This window comes from Heloderma suspectum, chromosome 5 (genome assembly GCF_057233095.1).
Source record: "Heloderma suspectum isolate Gila_16-S chromosome 5, 16-S_ref, whole genome shotgun sequence".
Taxonomy (NCBI): Eukaryota; Metazoa; Chordata; class Lepidosauria; order Squamata; family Helodermatidae; genus Heloderma; species Heloderma suspectum.
In genome coordinates this window covers 66,654,390-66,679,032 of record NC_139462.1, presented here as the reverse complement: position 1 = coordinate 66,679,032, position 24,643 = coordinate 66,654,390, and the positions used below count along the sequence as shown (strand labels likewise).

The 24,643-nt window shown below is 46.2% G+C and overlaps 1 protein-coding gene across 6 annotated transcripts in view; it reads right to left on the bottom strand.

Annotated features, from left to right (window-relative positions):
* Positions 1–8,838, bottom strand: part of TMEM131L (transmembrane 131 like) — a 95,310-nt gene extending 86,472 nt beyond the window's left edge. For 3 of the 6 annotated variants that reach the window (XM_084856296.1, XM_084856297.1, XM_084856298.1), the window contains exons 1-2: positions 8,523–8,838; positions 7,449–7,519 (exon numbers count right to left, since the gene is read on the bottom strand). In XM_084856296.1, coding sequence (XP_084712422.1) covers positions 7,449–7,519; positions 8,523–8,649 — 198 coding nt within the window. In that variant the 5' untranslated portion in view covers positions 8,650–8,838. The remainder of the gene's footprint in view (positions 1–7,448; positions 7,520–8,522) is intronic. The other 3 variants (XM_084856299.1, XM_084856300.1, XM_084856301.1) reach the window with 2 other exon arrangements.
* Between the last annotated feature and the right edge of the window lie 15,805 nt (positions 8,839–24,643).

Below are 24,643 nucleotides of genomic sequence, written 5' to 3'. Positions count from 1 at the left end.
GTGTAAATTTGAGATGTGCGCACAAAGAATGCGTACATTTGAAAACGCCCACAAAGCTGCTTTTCTCAACGGTAAATACGCTTATTAAAGCATACAAATAATGTGTTCATTTTGAAAAATGCCCATGGATATACATGGAATATATTATAATATTACATTCCTGCACGGAACATAAATTTCCATGCAGGGTGAAAAAGGGCTCACAATCCGAAGAGGGACATTGTCCAAATGTGCTTGACAGCAGGAAAATGAAAACCTTAATGAGACCGAACTTGACAGTTTCACCAGTCATTACTTCAGACTATCAGAATGTAACAGACACACACCGCTTCCACTCACATTCATATACGATACAAGAAAATTCAGTGTGCAGTCCCTAGAGGCTGTAATAGCTGCAGCTTCATAACACAGATTGTGTATGAGGGCATGCATGCACACGAATGACAGAATATACCTAGAACAACAAGATAAGCTGTATTCTTGTTCCCAGGTCTGGTGAGCAATATCTCTAATGTTTTTGACTTCCCTAGAGAATATGCTAGGCTTCCTCATTTGAATCATTTGGCAATGGGTAAATATAGAACTTTCTAAGTTCCTGGTCTTCAAGTTCCTGCCATAGTATCAGAATTAATTAATGGATTGCAGTTCATCATACACTACTCCATCTTACTGCTCTGTGTATTCCTTTGTATTGTTATTGTAGCAGAAATTGTTTTAAATAGTGTATTTTAAATGTGATTTTTAATATCACGAAGGGCACAATCCTATGGCCACTAGACAGTGGCTAGACAGCCATAGGATTGGTTGGTTTCTGGGAACCAACCTTGGAGCCCGCACTCCAAGACTGGTTCCTGGAGAACCATCTCCCCACCCCTCCCCTGCCACCTCATAGGCAGCACGGAACATCCCTGGGCTCCATGCTCGTAAGAGCAGCACAGAGCGGGACAAAAGGGGGCATTTCTGGAATCGGGGAGTGCTGGTACGACATTTCCTATGCATCATCTGGCCTCCCGCCCATTCTGAGGTCCCACTGCTAGACAGCCAAAACTGGCCATCTAGCCGCAGATGCGGGGTGGCCGGAGCTCGGAAGAGAAGATCCCCTCTGAGCTCCGCCCACCTTGCACTGGATAGGCAGTCGCCTCCAAGTTCAGTGATGGGTGCGTATCTCAATAGGATTGCATCCTCCAAGATTTTATTATATTAAGCAGTATATAATACATGAATAAATAAATAACTAACACAGGTTATCCTGTAATAGGGTTTAAATGTGATATACATGTATTTTAGCGCATGGAGATTAAAACCATCTCCAGACAACTTTTAGGCCTGTAATTCTATTACAGTGATCCAGATTCTGTCATGGATACGTCATATTTGGGGTTATTTTCAATCACTCAAATTGTCACCAATAGCAGTAGTTCTTCAATTATTTATTTAGTAATATATAATGCAACCCCTTAACATTGTTCAGGAGGCAGCAACAAAATCCATCCCAAAGAAAAAGAAATGCAAGAAAGCCAAGTGGCTGTCTGATGAGGCTTTACAAGTAGCTGAGGAAAGAAGGAAAGCGAAAAGCAAGGGAGAAAGGGGAAGATATACCCAACTGAAGGCAGATAGCAAGGAGAGACAAGAAGGCCTTCTTAAATGAACAATGCAAAGAAATTGAGGAAAACAATAGAATGGGAAAGACTAGAGATCTCTTCAAGAAAATCGGAGATCTCAAGGGAACGTTTTGTGCAAAGACGGGGCATGATAAAGGACAAAGAAGGCAGGGACCTAACAGAAGCAGATGAGATCAAGAAGAGGTGGAAAGAATACACAGAAGAACTATCCAGTAAAGATCTTAATGTCCCTGTTAGCCATGATAGTGCGGTCACTGAACTTGAGCCGGACATCCTAGAGAGTGAAGTCAAGTGGGCCTTAGGAAGCATTCCTAACAACAAAGCTAGCGGAGATGACAGTATTCCAGCTGAGCTATTTAAAATCCTAAAAGATGATGCTGTTAAAGTGCTGCATTCAATATGCCAACAAATTTGGAACACTCAACAGTGGCCACAAGACTGGAAAAGGTCAGTTTACATTCCAATTCCAAAGAAGGGCAACGCCAAAGAGTGTTCAAACTACCATACAATTGCACTCATTTCACATGCCAGCAAGGTGATGCTCAAAATCCTACAAGCTAGGCTTCAGCAGTATATGAACCGAGAACTACTGGAAGTACAAGCTGGGTTTCGAAGAGGCAGAGAAACTAGAGATCAAATCGCCAACATTCGCTGGATCATGGAGAAAGCAAGAGAAATCCAGAAAAATGTCTATTTCTGCTTCACTGACTGCGTTAAAGCCTTTGATTGAGTGGATCACAACAAACTCTGGCAAATTCTTAAAGAGATGGGAGTACCAGACCACCTTACCTGTCTCCTGAGAAACCCGCACGAGGGTCAAGAAGCAACAGTAAGAACTGGACATGGAACAACCGACTGGTTCAAAATTGGGAAAGGAGTACGACAAGGCTGCATTTTGTCACCTGGCTTATTTAACTTATATCCAGAGTACATCATGAGAAACGCCAGGTTGGATGAATCACAGGTTGGAATTAAGATTGCCAGGAGAATTATCAACAACCTCCGATATGCAGACGATACCACCCTAATGGCAGAAAGCAAAGAGGATCTCAAGAGCCTCTTGTTGAGGGTGAAAGAGGAGAGTGCAAAAGCTGGTTTGAAACTCAACATTAACAAAACTAAGACCATGGCATCTGGCCCCATCACTTCCTGGCATATAGAAGGGGAAGAAATGGAGGCAGTGACAGATTTTATTTTCTTGGGCTCCAAGATCACCGCAGATGGTGACTGTAGCCTTGAAATTAAAAGACATTTGCTCCTTGGGAGGAAAGCTATGGCAAACCTAGACAGCATAGTAAGAAGCAGACACATCACCTTGCCAACAAAGGTCCGCATAATCAAAACTATGGTTTTCCCAGTAGTAACGTATGGCTGTGAGAGCTGGACTATAAGGAAGGCTGAGCGCCGAAGAATTGATGCTTTCGAACTGTGGTGCTGGAGAAGACTCTTACAAGTCCCGCGGACTGCAAGGAGGTCAAATCAGTCAGTCCTAAAGGAAATCAACCCTGAGTGCTCCTTGGAAGGACAGATACTGAAGCTGAAGCTCAAATATTTTGGCCACTTAATGCGAAGAGAAAACTCTCTGGAAAAGACCCTGATGCTGTGAAAGATTGAAGGAAAAAGGAGATGGGGGCGGCAGAGGATGAGATGGCTAGATAGCATCACGGGTGCAATGAATATGAACTTGAGCCCACTCCGGGAGAGAGCAGAGGACAGGAAGGCCTGGCATGTTATGGTCCATGGGGTCACGAAGAGTTGGATACAACTTAACGACTGAACAACAACAACATATAACGCAACCTTTAAAGGTAAGATAGTACACATTTTCCTAACTAGACCTCAGTCATACTTGTAGTCTATGGTCAAAATACAAATAAACGAAGATTTCATCAGCAGTCCTATACAAGGTAGTGATTAACCTCATCAGGCTATACGTTTTCGTGAAACAAGCAGAAATAAAGATAAGGCTCTAATCAGCTGCTACCCTCTGCACCAATTCCTTTATGTATTTGGGGCAGCATTCATATTTGGACAGGGAGCAGGTGCTTCATATTTTCAAACTTGGCCTTACCAAACTTAATCTTCCTTGTTTTTTAGGTTTCATTTCTTTAGGGTTACCTTTTTAATTAGTATAAATTTTTATTATAGTTGTATAATCTATCTCATGTCAAGTCTTATTCCAAATTCTTTGGAAAATGCCCATGGTCATTTTAGTAATATATCTGTGAAACAGCTAACAATTGGGACAAGACTATCTTTTTAAACACCTTCACAGCTACTTCATTTGATTTAACATATGCCCACAAACACCACACAAGTAAAAGAGGAATTACTGCCCCTTTAAAGAGAGATTAGCCAATGATCCCACAAAAGAAAGTTCAAAACAAACCAGCTATTTGTGGTTGCTTTCATATACAGTTTGATGGTTTATATTCACACACAGCAATTATGGTTAAAATTGCATGTGCTTGTTTAAAGCACATGAAAACAACTCTAGTTTTACTAAACCAGGACCAACATGAAACAGTTGCTAGCTGGGGTAAGGGGCATCAAATACAGTGATTTCATTCTTATTCCCCTGAAAAGTTACCTGCAGCTCATTCAATGAATGGGCTAGGACCCACTACAACCCACTGAAGTATCCTCTTCATATAGGTGTACACACAGAAATTCAGATGAGCACAGGCACAAAATTTCTGAATTCGTAGTGAATATGAAGGTTTATTTTCACCACTGTTATAAGTACCCTAAATACAGGCTTGCAAACACAATTGCTTGTGGCAAACAAGAACCATCTCCAAGTGACCAGGTAAGCAAAGTTTAGTGAAGCCGGTTCTTTTCCTTTTAGGCTGCAAATGGCTAAAATAGGCATAATGTGGGCAAGCACAATAACAGCTTTTCAACTTCCTCACCCTCACTGTTTGCTTTATTCATACGCCTAAAAAATATGGAAAATGTCTCTTCTATCTTTTTATGGGCATTCCGAAGTCATCCAACAATCTTTGAAGTTCCATGAGTCCTTAAAATAAGAACTTTGGAGTCTGAGTACTTTACAAACAAAGAAAAGAGTAACTCTCAATTCACTTTTTAGCCAAACATTTTGTTAATATCTTGGCATCAGGATTACATACAAGCTGAACAACAAAAAATAGAAGCTACTGGGAAATATCAAACCTCCAAACAATTAGGGCCAGCTTTAGAACCTGAAACTGAATTCCCTCCTTAAAAGGCATGTTAAGAAGCAGCCATATATGGATGAACACCGCTCTTTTGTTTGGAATCCACTTATTTCTCTCTTATAGCAATTATGAAGATCTATCTTCAATTCACTGCTGCTTTTTAGAATGGTCAGCAATGGAGATGCCTAAACCAGACAGACTATTTTGATACTAGTATGTCTGAAAATATATACCAGTAGGAAGTCATGCTACTGACACTCTTCATAGTGAAGATACTGAGTGAAAGGGATTAGAAGAGGAACTTGCCCACTAGTTTGGAGAAGGCCCCACTGGGGAAAGAATATTTGATGATATGGGTAAATAAATATTTTTCCCATACTGGAAAAAAAATATTTCTGTTATCTTTCAGGTAAAGGCTCTTAAAGCTATTCTAGTTCCAAGGACATGATATTTGGCTTCTCATCAAAGTTAGCTAACTCCAACTGAAGACACTCAACACAGAACCTGCTTGAACATTTATATGTCTTTGCATGTGAAACTGGTGCGGTGGCTTGATCTGCTTTGCGATATTAGCAAGGGGTGAAACAAAAGCCAAATGTGGGCTGTTGCCCCTCAGACAGGAAGAAATGGAGGTTGGGGCAGCTGGGTGAAATAAAAGATCAGAACTGTGACAGTGATGTTCTGCCCTTTTTACGTGCTCCCATGGAATCTCAATGCACACAAGTCCAGTTCAGATACTAATCTAAACCATGGCTTAAAAAATATTGTGAATGACCTGCAGAGAGCCTCAAGTTTGCATGGACCCCTTCCCTCTTTCTCTGCATGACAGCTTTAGAACAAACAACAGTTTTGCATTACATACAACCTTGGGGAAACTGTGGTTTGCTCTAAACAAAGTTAGCTAACAAACCAGGAAATCAAACCATTTTAATTTTACTCATTTTACATACCCTGCTTTTCTTTTTCCAACTAAAACTCAAAGCAGCTAATGAGACACCATCAGTACAAGAATATCCAAACAATCAATACAAATAAAATATAGGAACATATAAACAAATATTAACATTTCATAAGAACTAAGAAGAGCCATGCTGTATCAGACCAACATCCATTTAGTCCAGCATTCTGTTCACACATTGGCCAACCAGTTGCCTAGAGGAAACCCTCAAGAAGGACATGAGTGCAATAGCACCCTCCTGGTTGCATTCCTCACCAACTGTTGCACATAGACATACTACACAGCTAACACTCTGCAGCAGTTTTTAGTCCAAAAGGAAGGACTTCTTCACCTGGGCAGATGGCAGAGGCAGCTCCAGGGTTGAGTATAGCGATGGGAGCAAAGAAAGCTGCTAGGGGAAACAGTGATGTTGAAATTTCTGCCCCAACCTTCTAGATGTTCCTATGCTACATGTTCTGCTCCTTATGATGGTAATTGTGACAGCCTTCAGATCTATACCCTTCTCTGGAACTCGCAAAAGCGCAGCACAATCCTATACATTTTCATTCAGAAGTCAGTCCCTTTGAGACCAATGGAACTAATTCCGAACAGCCAAAGTAAGCAGACGTAGGCTTTTCTAGACCAGTCACTACCTCTTACACTGTCAATTTACCAATGCTGAATCCACACTAACATTTGATGTATTAATAAAATAATTCACAATTATATTTTTATATTTCCTTTTATGAAAATGTTACTTGAGAGTGGTTTATTTTTGCACCTGTATACAAAACCCAGAAAATTCTGTTTTAAGTGGCTATATTCTATCACCTTACTAGAAACATTTAGGGGGAAATTCAGCATATTATACTGCAAAGGGAAAAAAAATAGCATGAGACATATAAGCTTATGCCCTGATACAGTGCCTCACAGTGCGTTTACAAACACAAAAGAAGTTACTAAAAACAGAACTAACAAACTTATCCTATCCATGTTTATGTCACTGAATTTAATGAGATTTGATCTCAAGTAAATATCCCCAGGAATTACAGTCACCCCTGTAGAAACAATGTTGCAGTACTATATCAGATGGGGATGTCTTACAAATATCAGGTACAACATCTTGCAGTAGAATCACATGTTACTTGATGTCTACATCATTTCCCTTTCAGACTCATAATGAAATAGGAATTGCTGCCAAAACCCTGGGGGAAGGTGATGCAGAAGTACTGCTTCCCCCACTGAACACTACTACTGCCATCTCTAAACCTGAAGCCACCATGACTTGCAAAATCATGCAGAGGACAAGGTTGCAAAGCGCAGAGGAGAAACAGTTTGTCAGGGCTGGCCTGAGATCGTTCGCTACCTGAGGCAAAGGACACAACAGCACCCTCTCCCATTCCATGTGCAATAGCTGACCAAACTGGCAATTAAATCTTCAACAATGGTGATGGAATAGCATCCTCTATCACACCTGAAGCTTGCTTAGGAGGTACAAAGCAGGTTGTAGCACACACAGCTCTGAACTCCCAACACCTTGCTACAGCGCCAAACATTTCCAACCTGTGGCAGCCACCTGACTCTGCCTAATGGTAGAGCCGGCCCTGCTGATTTGAGGATGAGGTTTTGTTTTTGTTGGGCAGGATGAGCTCTCCCTTTCCCTGCCTGCTTAGTGTCCTACATGTCACCACCATCCCCAAATGTCCTTACCTGAGCAGGCATCAAGAGCTCCCCTTCCTCAGCTTGCCACAACTCCACCACATTGGGGATAGGATCAATTGCTAGGTGAAAACAAACAAACAAAAGCCTCATTCAGTGCCAAATCGCAACTTCAATGGAGTGCAAGAAAGCTGCCTCGAGGCCTGGGTCTCGAGTAACACACGTTGCTGGTGTAAATCCTCCCCCTGAATGATTGGGCCTGGCGCAGTGGGCGCTGCATGCCTGAGGTCGGGCTTTGTTTTGCTTCGTGCCTAGGCTAAGAAGCGCTTCAATATTAAACGCTGCTGCTGATCACATGTGGAAGAACGGAGGACGGCAAACCTGGCGCACGAAAGGTGTGCTTGGAGCCAATTGTTTTATCTATTTTTTCACGGCAGAGAGTAAAGATCAGAACGGGGCCTCCTCCTCCCCCTCCAAGCGGCGGCTGGGGAAGGGGCTGCATGTCTTTCTCAGCAGCGCGAGCCCTTGCAGCATGTTGCCCCCGCCCACCCGGGGGAGAAGCAACAGCAGTCGCGCCAAGAGTGTGTGTGTGTGTGTGGGGGGGAGAGAAATGGAAGGAGCCACCATGCGGGGTGTGCGTGTGTGTGTCTGTAAACGCGTCGTCCGCTTTCCCGCCACCTCCCCGCTCCATTTACTGGTCCGGCCCGTCACAATGCGACGGGTCCGGCCCGCCGCACTTCATCGCCCCCCAAAAAACGGACGTTAAAAAGGGGGGTGGGGAGAAAGACGAAAGGCAAAGCCACGAAGCTCCCCCTCAACGAGGCTGGAGGGGGAACTCGTTCAAGTTTCTCCCTCTCGTCTTGGCAAGGCTGGGAACCATGAAGACAGAGGCGCAGAGCTGCCGCGGCACAAAGGGAGGCGAAGGAAGGAGGGGGGAGAGAGCAGAGCAGCGGCTTGCTGGCGCACACGGGGGCAGCGGCTCGCCTGCGGGGTTCAGCTCAGCTCTCCCCGTCGCAACCCGCCCTCCCAACCGCGCGCGCACATCACTGCGCCCCTTCCCTTTCTGCGCCAAGCCGTCCTTCTGCTTGGAAAGTCCCCGTTCCTCAAGCCCTTCGCTTTCCCTACCTTGGCCCTGCGCTTCTCCCGGGCGAAAGCAGGGCAAGAGGACCTGCAAGACGCCGAGCAGGAGGTTCATGGCCGTGGCGGTGCGGCAGTAGCTGCTGCTTTGCGACGGGTAGCGCAGCCCCGCCATGCTGCCGCTGCTGCTCCTCGCTGCTTCCCTGTCCTCGCTGCGCAGGCTGCAAGCTGGCTGGCGGACCTACAGCTGTTGCTGCTGCGGTGGCGGCGGCGGCCTCCTCCTCCCTGCGTTCTGCGCGTGTGTGCGACAGAGATAGGGAGGCAGGGAGCGCTGCACAGGGTGGGACATTGTCAATGAGAATGCAGCCTTCCCCCGCCGCGCTGGGATCCGCCCAGAGCACATAGAAGGCAGGCCCGAGCACACGCCGGGGAAAGGACGGGGCCGTAAAGGGGTAGGGGCGAGGCCCTGGGCGGACGGCTTGGACCACGCTCTGAAACCCGTTATTGAGGCCTTCTGCTCTGCACGAGAAGAATTGAGCCCACACAGCTACCCTGGGGGTGGGGAATTTCCTGCGGCCATTAGAGTCTGCAAAACAGACGCAGTTAGTTGACCTGTTTATCTCCTGATTATTTCCTTTTAAAACACCTGCTTTCTTCCAAGGAGCTCAGGGTGGCTTTCAAGATTCTCTGGCGACGACCCGTGCCCCCGCCCCCGGAAAGTTATCTTCGCTCCCTCCCTGTATGAGCAAGATTAGCCTGACCGGGGAAGGCGGGGGCGTCTCACATCCTCTCTATGTGAGGTCGGCCAGAAAGAGCGGGTGTGGCTGGCTGAAGTTCACCCACTCAGGTTTATGCCTGAGTGGCAATTTGAACCAGGCCTTTGTCCAGTACTCTAACCACTAGGCCACGCTGGCTTATCACCGGTGCAATGTATCTATGAAGACCTCTGGATGGGGACCATTGGAAGAAGGGTTATGGACTAGATGGGTTTGGGGTTTGATTTGGCAGTGCTCTTATTACATTGTTTAAGAACACAAAACAATAGGGGGCCTTGTGATACCTGAAAGACTACATGAACTTTCATGGACTATAGCAAGGATGGGCAACTTGTTTCCCTCCAGATGTTTTTGCCATACAACTCCCAGCATCCCTCACCATTGGCAATGGTGACTAGGGCTGGTGGGTTTCGTAGGCCAAAATATTTGGAGGGCCACAGTTTGCCCTTACCTGGACATATATCCAGTAAGGTGGGCACTAGTCCACAAAAGATTGTGCCTGTTAAGGCGCTATAAGGCTCTTCATTTGGTGTTAGTCTGTTGCAGCAAAACAACAATGTCTCCAGATTATAACCAGCTCTAGATAACATGTCATCTGTCTTATCCACAGACATGGGACATGTCAATGCACTAGCAGGGAGAGGGTTGGAAATTGTGTGCTGTGCACATAAAGAAACATCTTTGCTAGTTTGTAGATAATCTACCCATGTGCAAGCCAATACTATACATGTTTACAAGAAGTAAGTCCCACTGAATTCAAAGGGACTTATTGGTCCTTTAATGTTGTAGCCCTAGAATGCAAATACTATGTGCAAGCAACACTTTGGAGACAGGGCTCAGTGACAGCAGTTCTGTAGTGAAAACTTGCTTGGCAGTACAAAACCTGCCAGTTTCACATAAGACCAAAACTCATAAATAAAAGGACACTCTGGAGCATGTCTGGATTTCCATGTAATCGAGCTTCAGTGTTCTGAGGAGGCAAGAACAGAAGAGCCATGGTGGATCAAAACAAAAGTTTGATCCAGCATTCTGCTCACACCATATCCAACCAGATGTCTACAGGAAGCCCACAACAGGACATGAATGCAAGAGTACCCTACTACTTCCTTTCCCCAACCACTGGTATACAAAGACACACTGCCTCTGCTCCTGGAGGTAATAGATAGCTATCATGACTTATAGCTATTGGTAGTCTTATCCTCCATAAATTTACCTAATCCCTCTTTAAAGCCATCCAAGTTGGTGGTGGTCTATCAAGCTCTGTAATAACGGGAACCTTTAAAATAAGGTCCTGTAGGTACATTGAAGAGGTTAGTTAAATACTGCTATTGGACTCCCGTGCAATTTGCCTCTAAATAGGGCTACAAGCATTAACTGAATGAGTGGTGAACCTGTGTCTTAGGCACCACAACATGTGGCATAAGTGGGAGGAGTTTGTGACATGCCTGGGGATAAATTGGAAGGCCAGAGAGCCAGGTAATGCCATAGAGTCATGCCATGTTTTAGATATACGTATGTTGTTGTGTGTGCTGTTTTATGTCCTTACATGAATGGTTTTTTATACACTATGTTAAATATATTTTAATGGTTTTTCATTTTTGTGAACTGCCCAGAGAGCTTCAGCTATGAGGTGGTATAAAAATATAATAAATGAAATGAAATATAGGCATGTCTGTTTCTCTAGCACTGTGCTGCCACTTACTCCCCCTATCTACAGAAGACTAGAGGGGAAGCCACCAGAGGCTATGGGACCACATATTTATTTAAAGTATTAGCTCACGTTTTAATCCCCAAAGGGTCTAAAAAATCCCAATTCACAATGATCAGTTGAAACAAAAACATAAATATCCATTAAAAGAAAGATCAAAACAACAGAAACAAAGGAGCAGCAACCAGCAACATGGAGAGCTAACCTAATTCAGAAGTGCAGCAAAGCAAACAGTGGCATGTCAGTAAGGAGAAGTACAAGCAAACCTCCCAATCTAAGCAATTCCACAGCTAAGGCACCACAACTAAAAAGACCCTGTTGCATTTCTGATGGTGATAAAATGTGGAACAAGGCCTCTGATTATGAGTGGGAGGCGGGGGGGGGGAGGGTCATAGTAGTCCTATGTGTATGGGACTGTCACTGTCTCATACCATGGAATTAGTTTGTGGTACACTTGCCAGAACAGTTGGTTTCCATGGGATTAGTTAGTGCAAATAATCAATTAATGCTTTACTGCATAGCCCTAAACATGTTCATTCAGAAGTCAGTACCAATTAGTTTAGAGACAGAGCTGAGTTAAGTCAGCCTTTATATTTTCAGCAGTGGAGGTCGGCCATTGCTTCTTGTTCCAGAATGCTAGATGTGATCTGATACTTGCAACACCTACCAGTGACTAATTCATTCACTCTGCAACCTCCGTCTTGAGACTGACAGCATCTCTACACCAGCCTAAAACCCTGCATTTAAAACGGGGCTTTCTGCTTCAGTTTTAAATGTAGGATCACAAGGACTCCCTTTTTCATGTGCTTCCTTTCCCCCCTCCCCCCTCCCCGTATCTGAGTCTTCCATTATCTTTCATTGATCTCGCTCCTTGCCACTTTTACTCTTTTCACAGAGGAAACTGAGGCAGAACACAATGGAGTAATTTGATTGCTCATTATCTGCAATCTATTTAAAAATGGAACAAAGGGCATTTAGTGCAGGAGAATGATCACAGCCTCTTGTCTTGTAAAGAGCCCGCAAACTTCCATGAAGGAGCAATCTCATTCGCAGGATTAAAGCTCAGTGTGAAGGAGCCCTGAGTCTAAGCTGTAGACCACAATCTTTGGCCTAATTTTTGGACTCTTGTTTCTTCCCCTATCTCCTGCCTTTTGTACCACCTAGCCTTATAAAGAAAGGAAAAGGAAAGGTTCCTGTTGTGCAAGCACCGAGTCATTACTGACCCCTAGAGGGACGCCATTTTTCCTCGGTGTTTTCGTGGCAGACTGTATAATGGGGTGGTTTGCCATTGCCTTCCCCAGTCCTAACTACTGTTAGATGAAAAGTCCTTGCTTTCGGTTTAGAAGAAAAGAATGCCAGGCAGGCAGCAGTGGATCCAACACTATTTTATTGAACGTTTTGCAAAACGGGTGCAGAGCAGTCTGGACCCCGAGACACATGTGCAAAAGCCCTTTATATCTTATCGCTTCTATTGTTCTTACCAGTAACCAATGAAACAGTTAGTACATCGGCTCACTAAGTCAATATCCAATAAACAGTCACTATCAGCTTACCAAGCTGTTAGTCATGAGCGCGTCAGTATGATTCCCTTTTTGCTCCGCCTATATTTTCCCGCCACTCGGGCTCTTACGTAACTTGAGACGCCAACGGTTATGGAGTCTCCTTTTTCTAACAATTCCCTCCTTTAAGTCTTTATTCACGTCTTAAAGCATTTAAAACGGAGTTTCTTTATCAGCACAATAAAGCAAGAGCATCTGTTTTGACAGAGCAGTTTCAATTAACCGCTGGGATAAGCCTCTAGCGCAGGGGATAATGCAACAACCAAATAACACTAAAACTCCTATCATCACTACAAGCGAAATAAGGATTGAGGCTGCTAGGTGTTTCCATTTTCCAAACCATCTCTCTAACCAGGCAGTCACGGGGTTGTTAATCCCTGAATTCTCGGCTTCTTCAGACAAGGTGGTAAGGCCCTGCAAAGCCCTTGTTACCGTGCCATCTGGGGCAGTGTTGTTAGGGATGAAGGTGCAACACCGTCCACCTAGCATGACACAAACCCCTCCTTTTTCTGCTAACATCATATCAAGAACACGCCGATTTTCCCAAGCCATTTGGCTGGTGGCATCTAACTGCTCAGCCAATCCTTTTACAGCATCTCGAGTATAGTTTATAAACCTCTGTTGATTATAATAAACGTAATTGATCCAATCTACATTTTTGTTAATGGTCACCCACCAAAACAGGGTAGATTCAAATCCTGCAGAAATTTGATTTCTTCCTTTGAACTCGTCTGGCACTCCCCTTGGTACTCCTATGGAGCCAATATATATTTGATCATCAAAAGGGGTTACTGATCGTTTCTGCCGGGGTTGGCCAGTCTTCTCTGCTGGATGGTATGCAATTGAAAAGGGGACTGCCAACTGAACTAACCCACAAGCTCCGGACCAATTGGAGGGCAATACCTCATACAACTCTAGACCACCACAATACCACCAGAGATCAGCTCGTGGGATTGAAAGGGAATTATTCCTAAAGCGGGTGGAATTAACACATCTTACTTTACTCGTCAGGTTCCCTATACGCCCCTCTGTGTCTGCAAGGTTTCGGTGTATGCATCTGGTATGGTTTCTTCTTTGCAGGAAGACTGTGGAAGGTCTGACACGATCCTTTGATTTGAGTGGGGGGTATAATTTATTGAGGGTTTGGCATTCCTCCTCTCCCCATGCATCAGGGTGTTGGAACAAACGGATCACGCAGGTGAGGAGGGAAGGAGTGTCCCATCCCAGTGGAAAGGGCAGCACCTTTGCTACAGATCTCCCTGTGGCACAAACAAAACAGTCAGACTTATTTAAAGACTTGGCTGTATACTTTATCCACTCTAACCACACATTATCAGTTTCCTCTGTTATTGGGATCCCTAACCTGGTTCTCCAGGGACGCCTCTCTTTCTCGGGGATCTGTACCAGAAGTGGTCTGAGGGGTGTTGGTGTGACATTTCGGGGTTTTATCTTAAAGCTGTCAAGCCCAAGTGCTTGAGGTATCACCATCCACGTTAATATTTCTTCAACTAACATTACCAACACCACCCACAATACTTGCTTCATATTACAAGTTTTTTGTAATTCGAACCCGAGCTTTTCCCAGATGTTGTGACTTGTATATTACAGGCGATTGTGGCTCCTGGATGGCTTCTTCGCCTGTGTCCCTGGCAGCTTCCGGAGGGGTGCCAGGGAGCAAAGGACCATTGCCTGTGTCCTCCTGTTCTTTCCAGGTGACAGAAGGAAGCGAGGGTCGCTTAAATGGCTTTATCCGGCTGCAATGTGTCCATTTACTAGAACCCACAAGCTTTACACACGAGTGGCTGGTTGGTCCCACCAAATAAGGCCCCTCCCACCCTTCCTTTAATGCTTCTTTATTCCACTTTTTCAGCAACACCTCGTCTCCCGTCTGGAAGAGATGGATAGGTGCATCTAACGGCAGTCTCTGAAACGGAACGGAATAAGCTCGTAGCTGTGAAAGAACAGACTGTAGAGAAGTCAACTGATCCCTTAGCATCTGATCACCCACCTCCCACTTGACTTCCTCCCTCCTTCCGCAGTGTACCCGAGGCGGGAACCCAAACATCAGTTCGAAGGGGGACAATTTTATGTCCTTTCTTGGCATCCTTCAAAGCATCGTTAAAGCTATTGGCAGAGCCTCAACCCAAGTGAGCTTCACCCCTCGTTGGAGTTTGGTTAAAGTCTCCTTGAGGCTCCGATTGATTCTTTCAACCTGTCCACTTGCCTGGGGCCTCCAAGGGCAATGTAAATGCCACTCTACTCCCAGAGCTTGTGCCAGTCCCCGTGTAATAACTGAGGTGAAATGTGAGCCCTGATCGGACTCTATAACTTCGGGCAGGGAGAACCGGGGCACCACCTCCTGTAACAATTTAGCAACAACAGTTTTAGCTTGGCAGTTCCTACATGGAAACGCCTCTACCCACCCCGTCATTTGACATACTATTACAAGCAAATACCTGTAACCCCTACATGGTGGCATCTCAGCAAAATCAATCTGCGCCCTCTGGAAAGGATAGTAGGCCCATGGTCGCCCTCCTTTTGGAGGAGGGGGTGCCCTGGGAGGGTTGGTTTTCTGGCAGACTTCACAGGTTGCGGCTAGTCGGTGGGCGCATACAGTTAAGCCAGGGGAGACAAACAGCCTCTTGCAATAGTCGATCATGGCTGATGCTCCAGGGTGTCCAAGAGAATGGTGAACTTGCTCTAGAACAACCCTCTGCAGGGTCTGTGGAAGAAGCAGTCTTCCATCTGTCATCTGTATCCATCCGTCATCGCAGGGACTTATTCCGTGTTCTTGTGCCATCCGTAACTCAGCAGGGGAGTATGTGGGGCGCTCTTTTCTTTTGGGTAGAATGAGGAATGTTCCTTGGATTCCTTCTCTGGCTGCTCTTTTTGCGGCCTCATCTGCCTTCTGGTTTCCCTGTCTCCATTTTTCCTCTTTTTCTTTCCCATGGGCTCGGACGTGGACAACAGCTACTTGTGAGGGTAGCTGGAGGGCATCCAGAAGATCCACTATTAGGCCGCCATTAGCCACTGGAGATCGGTTTGCTGTAAGGAATCCCCTCTCTTTCCACAGTTGCCCATGAGCATGCACAATGGTGAAGGCATTTTTGCTATCGGTATAAATATTTACTCGCTTTCCCTTGCTGGCTTGCAGGGCTCTTGTCAGGGCTACCAGTTCAGCAGATTGGGCGGAGAAATGAGGAGGCAGCCTTTCCTCGCGCACACTCTCCTCTAGAGTAACGACGGCCGCGCCTGTGTAGCGTCTTCCATCCAGCATATAGCTAGATCCATCTACAAATAGATCTCTGGCTCCCTCTATTGGTTCATCCTCAAGGTCCGGTCGGCCTTTGGTGTCTAGGTCTAATACTTCAAGGCAGTCATGATCTGGGAGTCCTGATCCGTTTGTGCCCAGTAATGTTGGCAGTAGTGTGGCGATATTAAAGCTAGAGCAAGCCTTAAAAGTGAGGTTTTCGTTTGTTAGTAAACCTATTTCATATCGGGAATGCTGGGCTGGGTTGAGAAATTTGCTTCCTCCTCCTGATCCCAAAATTTGTGGCACTCCATGCAGCACCCAAACTTCAATGGGTCCTCCCATTGTCATTTTCTTGGCTTCGGTACAGATCAGAGCTGTCGCCGCTACTGCCCTCAGGCAACTTGGCCATCCTCGTGCTACGACATCTAGGACCTTGGAATAATATCCCACTGGTCTCCAAGAGGGCCCTTTTCGCTGGCAAAGCACTCCCGAAGCTATGCCCTTATTTTCATGCACATAAAGTCTAAATGGCCGGCTGGGATTTGGTATGGCTAGAGCAGGTGGTGACACAAGAGCAGCTTTAAGACTGAGAAAAGACTTATTCATTTCCTTAGTCCATTTCCATTTATCCAGTCTATCTTTCTGCAGCGCCTCATACAGCGGCCGCGCTGTCTCCCCATAGTTTGCTATCCATAGTTGGCAGAATCCGGTCAACCCCAGGTAGGTCCTCAATTCGCGGGGGGACTTAGGGACAGGAGTGTCACGGATGACTTCAACTCTTCCTTGCCCTAGGCTCCGAGTCCCTTTAGTTATGTGGTAGCCTAGGAATTTTACAGTTGGTTGGGCCAACTGTACTTTTTCTTTTGACACTTTATCCCCCCCCCCCGCTAGATAGTTGAGGAGGGAAACCGTCCCACTCAGGCACGCATTCTTGGCCTTGGCTGAAATCAGGAGGTCGTCACAGTACTGGAGGAGATGCACCTCTGAGTGCTGCTGGACCCAGGGTTCGAGATCCTTTTGGAGCTGCTGGCCAAAGACGACCGGTGAGAGATTGAGCCCCTGAGGGATGACTGTCCATGCTAATTGAACTTTTGACCCCCCCTCTGGGCTTTCCCATTCAAAGGCGAACAAAGGCCTTGAATCAGGGTGGAGGGGGATGCTGAAAAAGGCGTCTTTTAGGTCTATGACAGTGAACCAGGCGTGCTCTTCCGGAATTCCTACAAGGAGGGTGTGTGGGTTGGGGACCACAGGATGGGGGGCCTCGATCTGCTGATTAATGAGCTGGAGGTCTTGCACTAAGCGGTAGCCCTTGCCCCCCCTCCCCTTTTTGGCACAGCGATGATGGGCGTGTTATAGGGGGACATTATCTCAATGAGCCGGGCTTCTTCTCGGAGCTTTGTTATTACTGGTTGTAGGCCCTCCTTTCCTTGGCGGGAAAGGGGATACTGTTTCACATGAACAGGGCTTGCTCCCTCCTTGAGGGGAATTTTGTATGGTGCTGCCAACTTGGCACGAGACGCCCCTCCAATCCCGGCCCAAGCTAGAGGGTTGACTCTGTTTTCTATTAGGCTCCAGTCCTCGGTGGCCTCTGGGGTGGATTCTTCTGCAACCTTCAAAAGGGCCATTTGGTAGTTACTACTCTGCTGTTTAGGGAGCCGTATCTCCATCCTTCCGTCAGGAGTAAAAGCAATCTCAATTTGGAGTTTAGTCAATAAGTCCCTTCCTAGCAATGCCACCGGACAGGAGGGGGTACAGACAAATGCATGTTCTTAGGTGTGTTTTCCCAACCTTGGTGAACAGGGGAAGAGAGAGGTGCACTTGGGTTGCCCTTCCCTCGACCCCCATTACGGTGGTGAACCCTCCACCTCCCGTTGGGGGCTCACTGAGGGGGAGGACGGACAGGGTGGCCCCTGTGTCCACAAAGGCTTTGTAGGAATGGCCCCCAACCTTTATTTTGACCATGGGGTCCTGTCTTGCCTCAGAGACGGCTAAGAGGGGGCCGGGCCCCGGTCTGTCCTAATCTCTTTCCTGTTCATACAGAACTCTCTGCGCTCCTCCCGTATTTTCCCCTCTCTCTTTCTGCTTCAAAGCCTCACAGTCACGCTTCCAGTGCCCCATTTTCTTACAAAAGGCACATTGATCTTTCCCCAGGGGAGATCCTTTCCTTCCCCCTTTCCTCCCCTTTCTAGCTCCCTCTTTGTCAGGTTTAAGAACCGCAGCAAGGAGCTTGGCCTGCCTCTTGTCTTTTTCTTTTCCTTCTTCTTCTCGCCTCTCATAAACCTTTCGAGCTACTTCAACTAAAACTCCTAGGTCAGCTGCCAACCCTCCTTCAACTTTTTGCAACTTCTTTCTGATGTCCTGGCAGCTATTTCCCACGAACTGAGTTGTGAGGATCCTTAAATTATTTGGATCATTCAAGTCAATGTCAGTATATTTAGCGAAGGCTTCCCTCAGCCTTTGGAGGAACACGGCAGGAGGTTCGTTTTTGTCTTGCTTTAGAGTCAGGACTTTTTGCAAATTGGGGGCCCTTCTCGCAGCTTGCTTCATGCCTGCTAAAATGAGTCGAAAATAGTCAGCATGTAAGCGTCTATGTGCCGCTGTGGCCACCCCCCAATTGGGTCACCCTGTGGGCAGAACCTCCGCCGTCTTCTCCTCAGTTGCCTGGGGATTTTCCTCCCTATACTTGGCTCGTGCCCCCGCAAGGATGGTTGGCTTTTGGCTGAGAAAACAGGTGTTCAATAGCATTTGTGTATCGTCCCATGTGGGGTTGTGAGTAAGCCTCACATTCTCCATCAGAGACAGGAGTGGCCCGGGATCCTCTTCAAAGGAGGGGTTAAATTGTTTCCAATTATACAAATCAGATGTTGTGAATGGGACATAAACAAACATCGTCCCTTGAGGACGTTGGGCGGTAGGATCGGGGACTTCTCTGATGGGGAAGGTGAACTTCACCGGTGGTTGGGGGTCCTTTCGCAGGTTGTAGTTAGGTCCCCCTTTTGCTTCTCTCTGTAGGACATCCAATCTTTCCTCTAGGGAATATAGACGATCTTGGAGAGTGTCCTGGCATTCAACTAGAGGGGTGGGGTCCTCTGGTACTATTTCGTGAGAGGGGTCCTTCTCGGGGGCATCTAACCGCTAGGCGGGCCCCTCAGGAGAGGGTGGTGGTTGCAACGAGCGCCCTGCGACGGCTGTCCCGTAGGGAGGAGGAAGCAGTAGGTCCTCTGGTGCCGTGGCCACGACCCTGGGTGGTCCTTCTTTTGCTGGTTTCCTTTTGACCACCATGGGAAGGGCAAGGGACATGCATTTAACAACCCACGGAGCAGGCCTGTCACGAAGGGGCACACATGTTGCCCACAAATCAATATAAAGGAACTGGTCCCAACTTCCCCTCTGTGCTACTATTGTTCGCACATCAGATACCAAGGTTGGGTCAAAAGACGCCTCGGGTGGCCATTTGGGTTCTAATATTGGCCATTCCCGGGTGCAAAAAAAGACAAGACGATCCTTTGTCATCTTAGTTCCATAATCCTGCTTAAAATGTGACCAATTGCGCAAACAACACTCCAAGGGCGTATGGGACTTCTTCGCAGACTTAGATTGGGACCCGCCCATGACGGTGGGAATTTCAATCAGCAATTCTTGTGCTTCACCCTCCTCTGACCTAGCCCGTCTCTGGGGTAAGGAAATGCAGATCGGGGCTCCCCACTCGCTTCGCCCGTAGGCGTCTCACACAATCGCAAACACACCACCGTCCTGCGTTTATCCCCTAATGTAAGCTGTTTCACTTACCCCAAAAGCCTCTTCTGTCCCGCCCGCAGCTGCGTCCAGCTGCTTATTGATCCACTGCCGGTGCCTAAAAGGAGTGATCACGTCTCCCTCTTCCTCTGGCGTTGGTCCCCAGGCGCCTCTGCCGCCACCGTCGTGAGGAGAAGGCAGTGTAAAACAACCGCCTGTGGCCACTTCTCCTCCGCGGTCCCTCGGCTCAGCGCGAAGGGGACGCACCCCGAAGCAGGATCCGAGTCACGGCACCAAATTGTTAGATAAAAAGTCCTTGCTTTCAGTTTAGAAGAAAAGAATGCCAGGCAGGCAGCAGTGGATCCAACACTATTTTATTGAACATTTTGCAAAACGGGTGCAGAGCAGTCTGGACCCCGAGACACGTGTGCAAAAGCCCTTTATATCATATCACTTCTATTTTTCTTACCAGTAACCAATGAAACAGTTAGTACATCGGCTCACTAAGTCAATATCCAATAAACAGTCACTATCACCTTTGTTGTTGTTGTTCAGTCGTTCAGTCGTGTCCGACTCTTCGTGACCCCATGGACCATAGCACGCCAGGCCTTCCTGTCCTGCGCACTCTCCCGGAGTGTGCTCAGGTTCATATTCATTGCATCGGTGATGCTATCTAGCCATCTCATCCTCTGCCGTCCCCTTCTCCTTTTGCCTTCAATCTTTCCCAGCATCAGGGTCTTTCCCAGTGACTTTTCTCTTCGCATGAGGTAGCCAAAATATTTCAGCTTCAGCTTCAGTATCTCTCCTTCCAATGAGCACTCAGGGTTGATTTCCTTTAGGATGGACTGATTTGACCTCCTTGCAGTCCAGGGGACTCGTAAGAGTCTTCTCCAGCACCACAGTTCGAAAGCATCAATTCTTCGGCGCTCAGCCTTCCTTATAGTCCAGCTCTCACAGCCATACATTACTACTGGGAAAACCATAGCTTTGATTAGACGGACCTTTGTTGGCAAGGTGATGTCTCTGCTTCTTACTATGCTGTCTAGGTTTGCCATAGCTTTCCTCCCAAGGAGCAAGCGTCTTTTAATTTCATGGCTACAGTCACCGTCTGTGGTGATCTTGGAGCCCAAGAAAGTAAAATCTGTTACTGCTTCCATTTCTTCCCCTTCTATATGCCAGGAAGTGATAGGGCCAGATGCCATGATCTTAGTTTTTTTAATGTTGAGTTTCAAACCAGCTTTTGCACTCTCCTCTTTCACCCTCAACAAGAGGCTCTTTAGATCCTCTTCACTTTCTGCCATTAGGGTGGTATCGTCTGCATATCGGAGGTTGTTGATAATTCTCCCAGCAATCTTAATTCCGACCTCTGATTCATCCAACCCGGCGTTTCTCATGATGTACTCTGCATATAAGTTAAATAAGCCAGGTGACAAAATGCAGCCTTGTCGTACTCCTTTCCCAATTTTGAACCACTCGGTTGTTCCATGTCTGGTTCTTACTGTTGCTTCTTGACCCTCGTACAGGTTTCTCAGGAGACAGGTAAGGTGGTCTGGTACTCCCATCACTTTAAGAATTTGCCACAGTTTGTTGTGATCCATACAATCAAAGGCTTTAGCATAGTCAATGAAGCAGAAATAGACGTTTTTCTGGAATTCTCTTGCTTTCTCCATGATGCAGCGAATGTTGGCGATTTGATCTCTAGTTCCTCTGCCTCTTCGAAACCCAGCTTGTACTTCCGGTAGTTCTCGGTTCGTATACTGCTGAAGCCTAGCTTGTAGGATTTTGAGCATCACCTTGCTGGCATGTGAAATGAGCGCAATTGTGCGGTAGTTTGAACACTCTTTGGCGTTGCCCTTCTTTGGAATTGGAATGTAAACTGACCTTTTCCAGTCTTGTGGCCATTGTTGAGTGTTCCAAATTTGTTGGCATATTGAATGCAGCACTTTAACAGCATCATCTTTTACGATCTTAAATAGCTCAGCTGGAATACTGTCATCTCCACTAGCTTTGTTGTTACTAATGCTTCCTAAGGCCCACTTGACTTCACTCTCGAGGATGTCCGGCTCAAGTTCAGTGACCGCACTATCATGGCTATCAAGGACATTACTATCATGGCTATCAAGGACATTAAGATCTTTCCTGTATAGTTCTTCTGTGTATTCTTTCCACTTCTTCTTAATCTCATCTGCTTCTGTGAGGTCCCTGCCTTCTTTGTCCTTTATCATGCCCGTCTTTGCACAAAACGTTCCCTTGAGGTCTCCAATTTTCTTGAAGAGATCTCTAGTCTTTCCCATTCTGTTGTTTTCCTTGATTTCCTTGCATTGTTCATTTAAGAAGGCCTTCTTGTCTCTCCTTGCTATTCTCTGGAACTCTGCATTCAGTTGGAGATATCTTCCCCTTTCTCCCTTGCTTTTTGCTTCCCTTCTTTCCTCAGCTACTTGTAAAGCCTCATCAGACAGCCACTTGGCTTTCTTGCATTTCTTTTTCTTTGGGATGGATTTCGTTGCTGCCTCCTGAACAATGTTACGGACCTCCGTCCATAGTTCCTCAGGCACTCTGTCTATCAGGTCTAATCCCTGAAATCTATTCCTCACCTCCACTGTAAATTCATAAAGGATATGATTTAGGTCATACCTGAATGGTTTAGTGGTTTTCCCTACGTTCTTCAATTTCAGCCGAAATTTTGCAAGAAGCAGCTCATGATCTGAGCCACAGTCAGCTCCAGGTCTTGTTTTTACTGACTGTATGGAGCTTCTCCATCTTTGGCTGCAAAGGACATAATCAATCTGATTTCGATATTGACCATCTGGTGATGTCCATGTGTAGAGTCGTCTCTTGTGCTGTTGGAAAAGAGTGTTTGCTATGATCAGCGTGTTCTCTTGGCAAAACTCTATTAGCTTTTGTCCTGCTTCATTTTGTACACCAAGGCCATGCCTGCCTGTTATCCCGGTGATTTCTTGACTTCCTACTTTAGCATTCCAGTCCCCTATGATGAAGACGACATCTTTTTGTGGTGTTAGTTCTAGAAGGTGTTGGAGGTCTTCATAGAACCGATCAACCTCAGCTTCTTCGGCATCAGTGGTTGGGGCATAGACTTGAATTACTTTGATGTTGAATGGTTTGCCTTGGATTCGTACTGAGATCATTCTATCATTTTTGAGATTGTACCCCAGTACTGCTTTTCCCACCTTTTTGTTGACTATGAGTGCTACTCCATTTCTTCTAAGGGATTCTTGCCCTCAATAGTAGATATAATGGTCACCTGAATTAAATTCGCCCATTCCTGTCCATTTTAGTTCGCTGATTCCCAAGATGTCGATGTTCAATCTTGCCATCTCATGTTTGACCACCTCCAGCTTACCTTGATTCATTGATCTAACATTCCAGGTTCCTAAACAATATTGTTCTTTACAGCATCAGATTTTCTTTTCACCACCAGACACATCCACAGCTGAGTGTCCTTTCAGCTTTGGCCCAGCTGCTTCACTCTTTCTGGCGCTACTTGGAAATACCCTCTGCTCTTCCCCAGTAGTATATTGGACACCTTCCGACCTGAGGGGCTCATCTTCCGGCGTCATCTCTTTTAGCCTTGTGATACGTTCCATGGGGTTTTCTTGGCAAGAATACTGGAGTGGGTTGCCATTTCCTTCTCCAGTGGACCACATTTTGTCAGAACTCTCTGCCATGACCTGTCCGTCTTGGGTGGCCCTGCACGGCATAGCTTATGGCTTCAGTGAGTTACGCATGCCCCTTCGCCACAACAAGGCAGTGATCCATGAAGGGGCACTATCAGCTTACCAAGCTGTTAGTCATGAGCACGTCAGTATGATTCCCTTTTTGCTCCGCCTATATTTTCCCGCCACTCGGGCTCTTACGTAACTTGAGACACCAACGGTTATGGAGTCTCCTTTTTCTAACACTACCTTTCCCCCAGCAAGCTGGGTACTCATTTTACCGACCTCGGAAGGAAGGAGGGCTGAGTCGACCTGAGCCAGCTACCTGAAAACCAGCTTCCGCTGGTATCGAACTCAGGTCATGGGGAGAGTTTCGGTTGCATTACTGCCGCCTTCCACGAACTTTAGTGGCATATTGGTTGATCCTAATAAATGTATTGCCCAACTATGAGTTTTGGATTGTTTTTCTCATGAACCAGTATGGGTAACTTTTTTAAAAATGAGTTTTCTGGGTCTTACTGCAGTGTGCTCAGGATTGTAGCTCTAATTGCAGATTAAAATCCTTCTACCCAATTAGTCACTGAGGTTGTCGATAATGAAGAAGTCCAAAATTCTGGACTCTTGACATACAAACATGGCAAGCAGGTCCTGAAACACATTGAGTTTGTTAATTAACCCATGATTTGCTGCTGTTATGTGTGAACTGGTCAACTGGGTGAAAAAAAATGGCATACTTTTCCTTCCAATACCTGTCTAAAGTTACCAGGCACTTTGCCATTCTGAGTGAACCAGCTATAGTTTCCAGAGCCAGAGACATCATGATGCAGAAGGAATCTACTGCCTTTAGCTACAGTATCCTATTCAAAAGACAAGGGGCAGACACTGGAGGAGAACAGAGTGATAGAATAGACTGTACCATTTCAAACTACAGCTCAGGCATCACATTTTTAATTATCTCATATGATGTGAGTTTTTTTAAAAGAACTCCTAGCAGTTAGCTGGGCTGGACATGGGCTTGGCTTCCTCCCAAATGTCTTGGGGTTGTTGTTGTTTTACATGCAGAGTTATTTATTTAATGTGGAGGAATATTCAACAATGGCATGCCCCACCTACAGCCTGAAATTATATAGCCCACTCTACCATCATAAGATTCTACCAGCTTCTTTTGCAGCCTGAGATTGCTCCAGAGAACACCCTAAAATGGGGGGGAGCAGAAAGTAGATCTCCAGATGTTTTGGGCCAACTGAGAAGCCCTGCTAGCATGGCCAATGGTCAGGAATGCTGGGAGTTGACGTCCCAAACATCTGGACTTCTTTCTACTTTTTTCTGCCCACCCATGGTCTGAATGACCACTTAGCAAAGAAACAAATTATAAGATTCTGCTATCTAAAGGTTTCTTGGTTAAGAAGGTCCTTTTTGGATAGATAGCCATGTTGAGCCATATAAAAACAAAACTCTGAAATC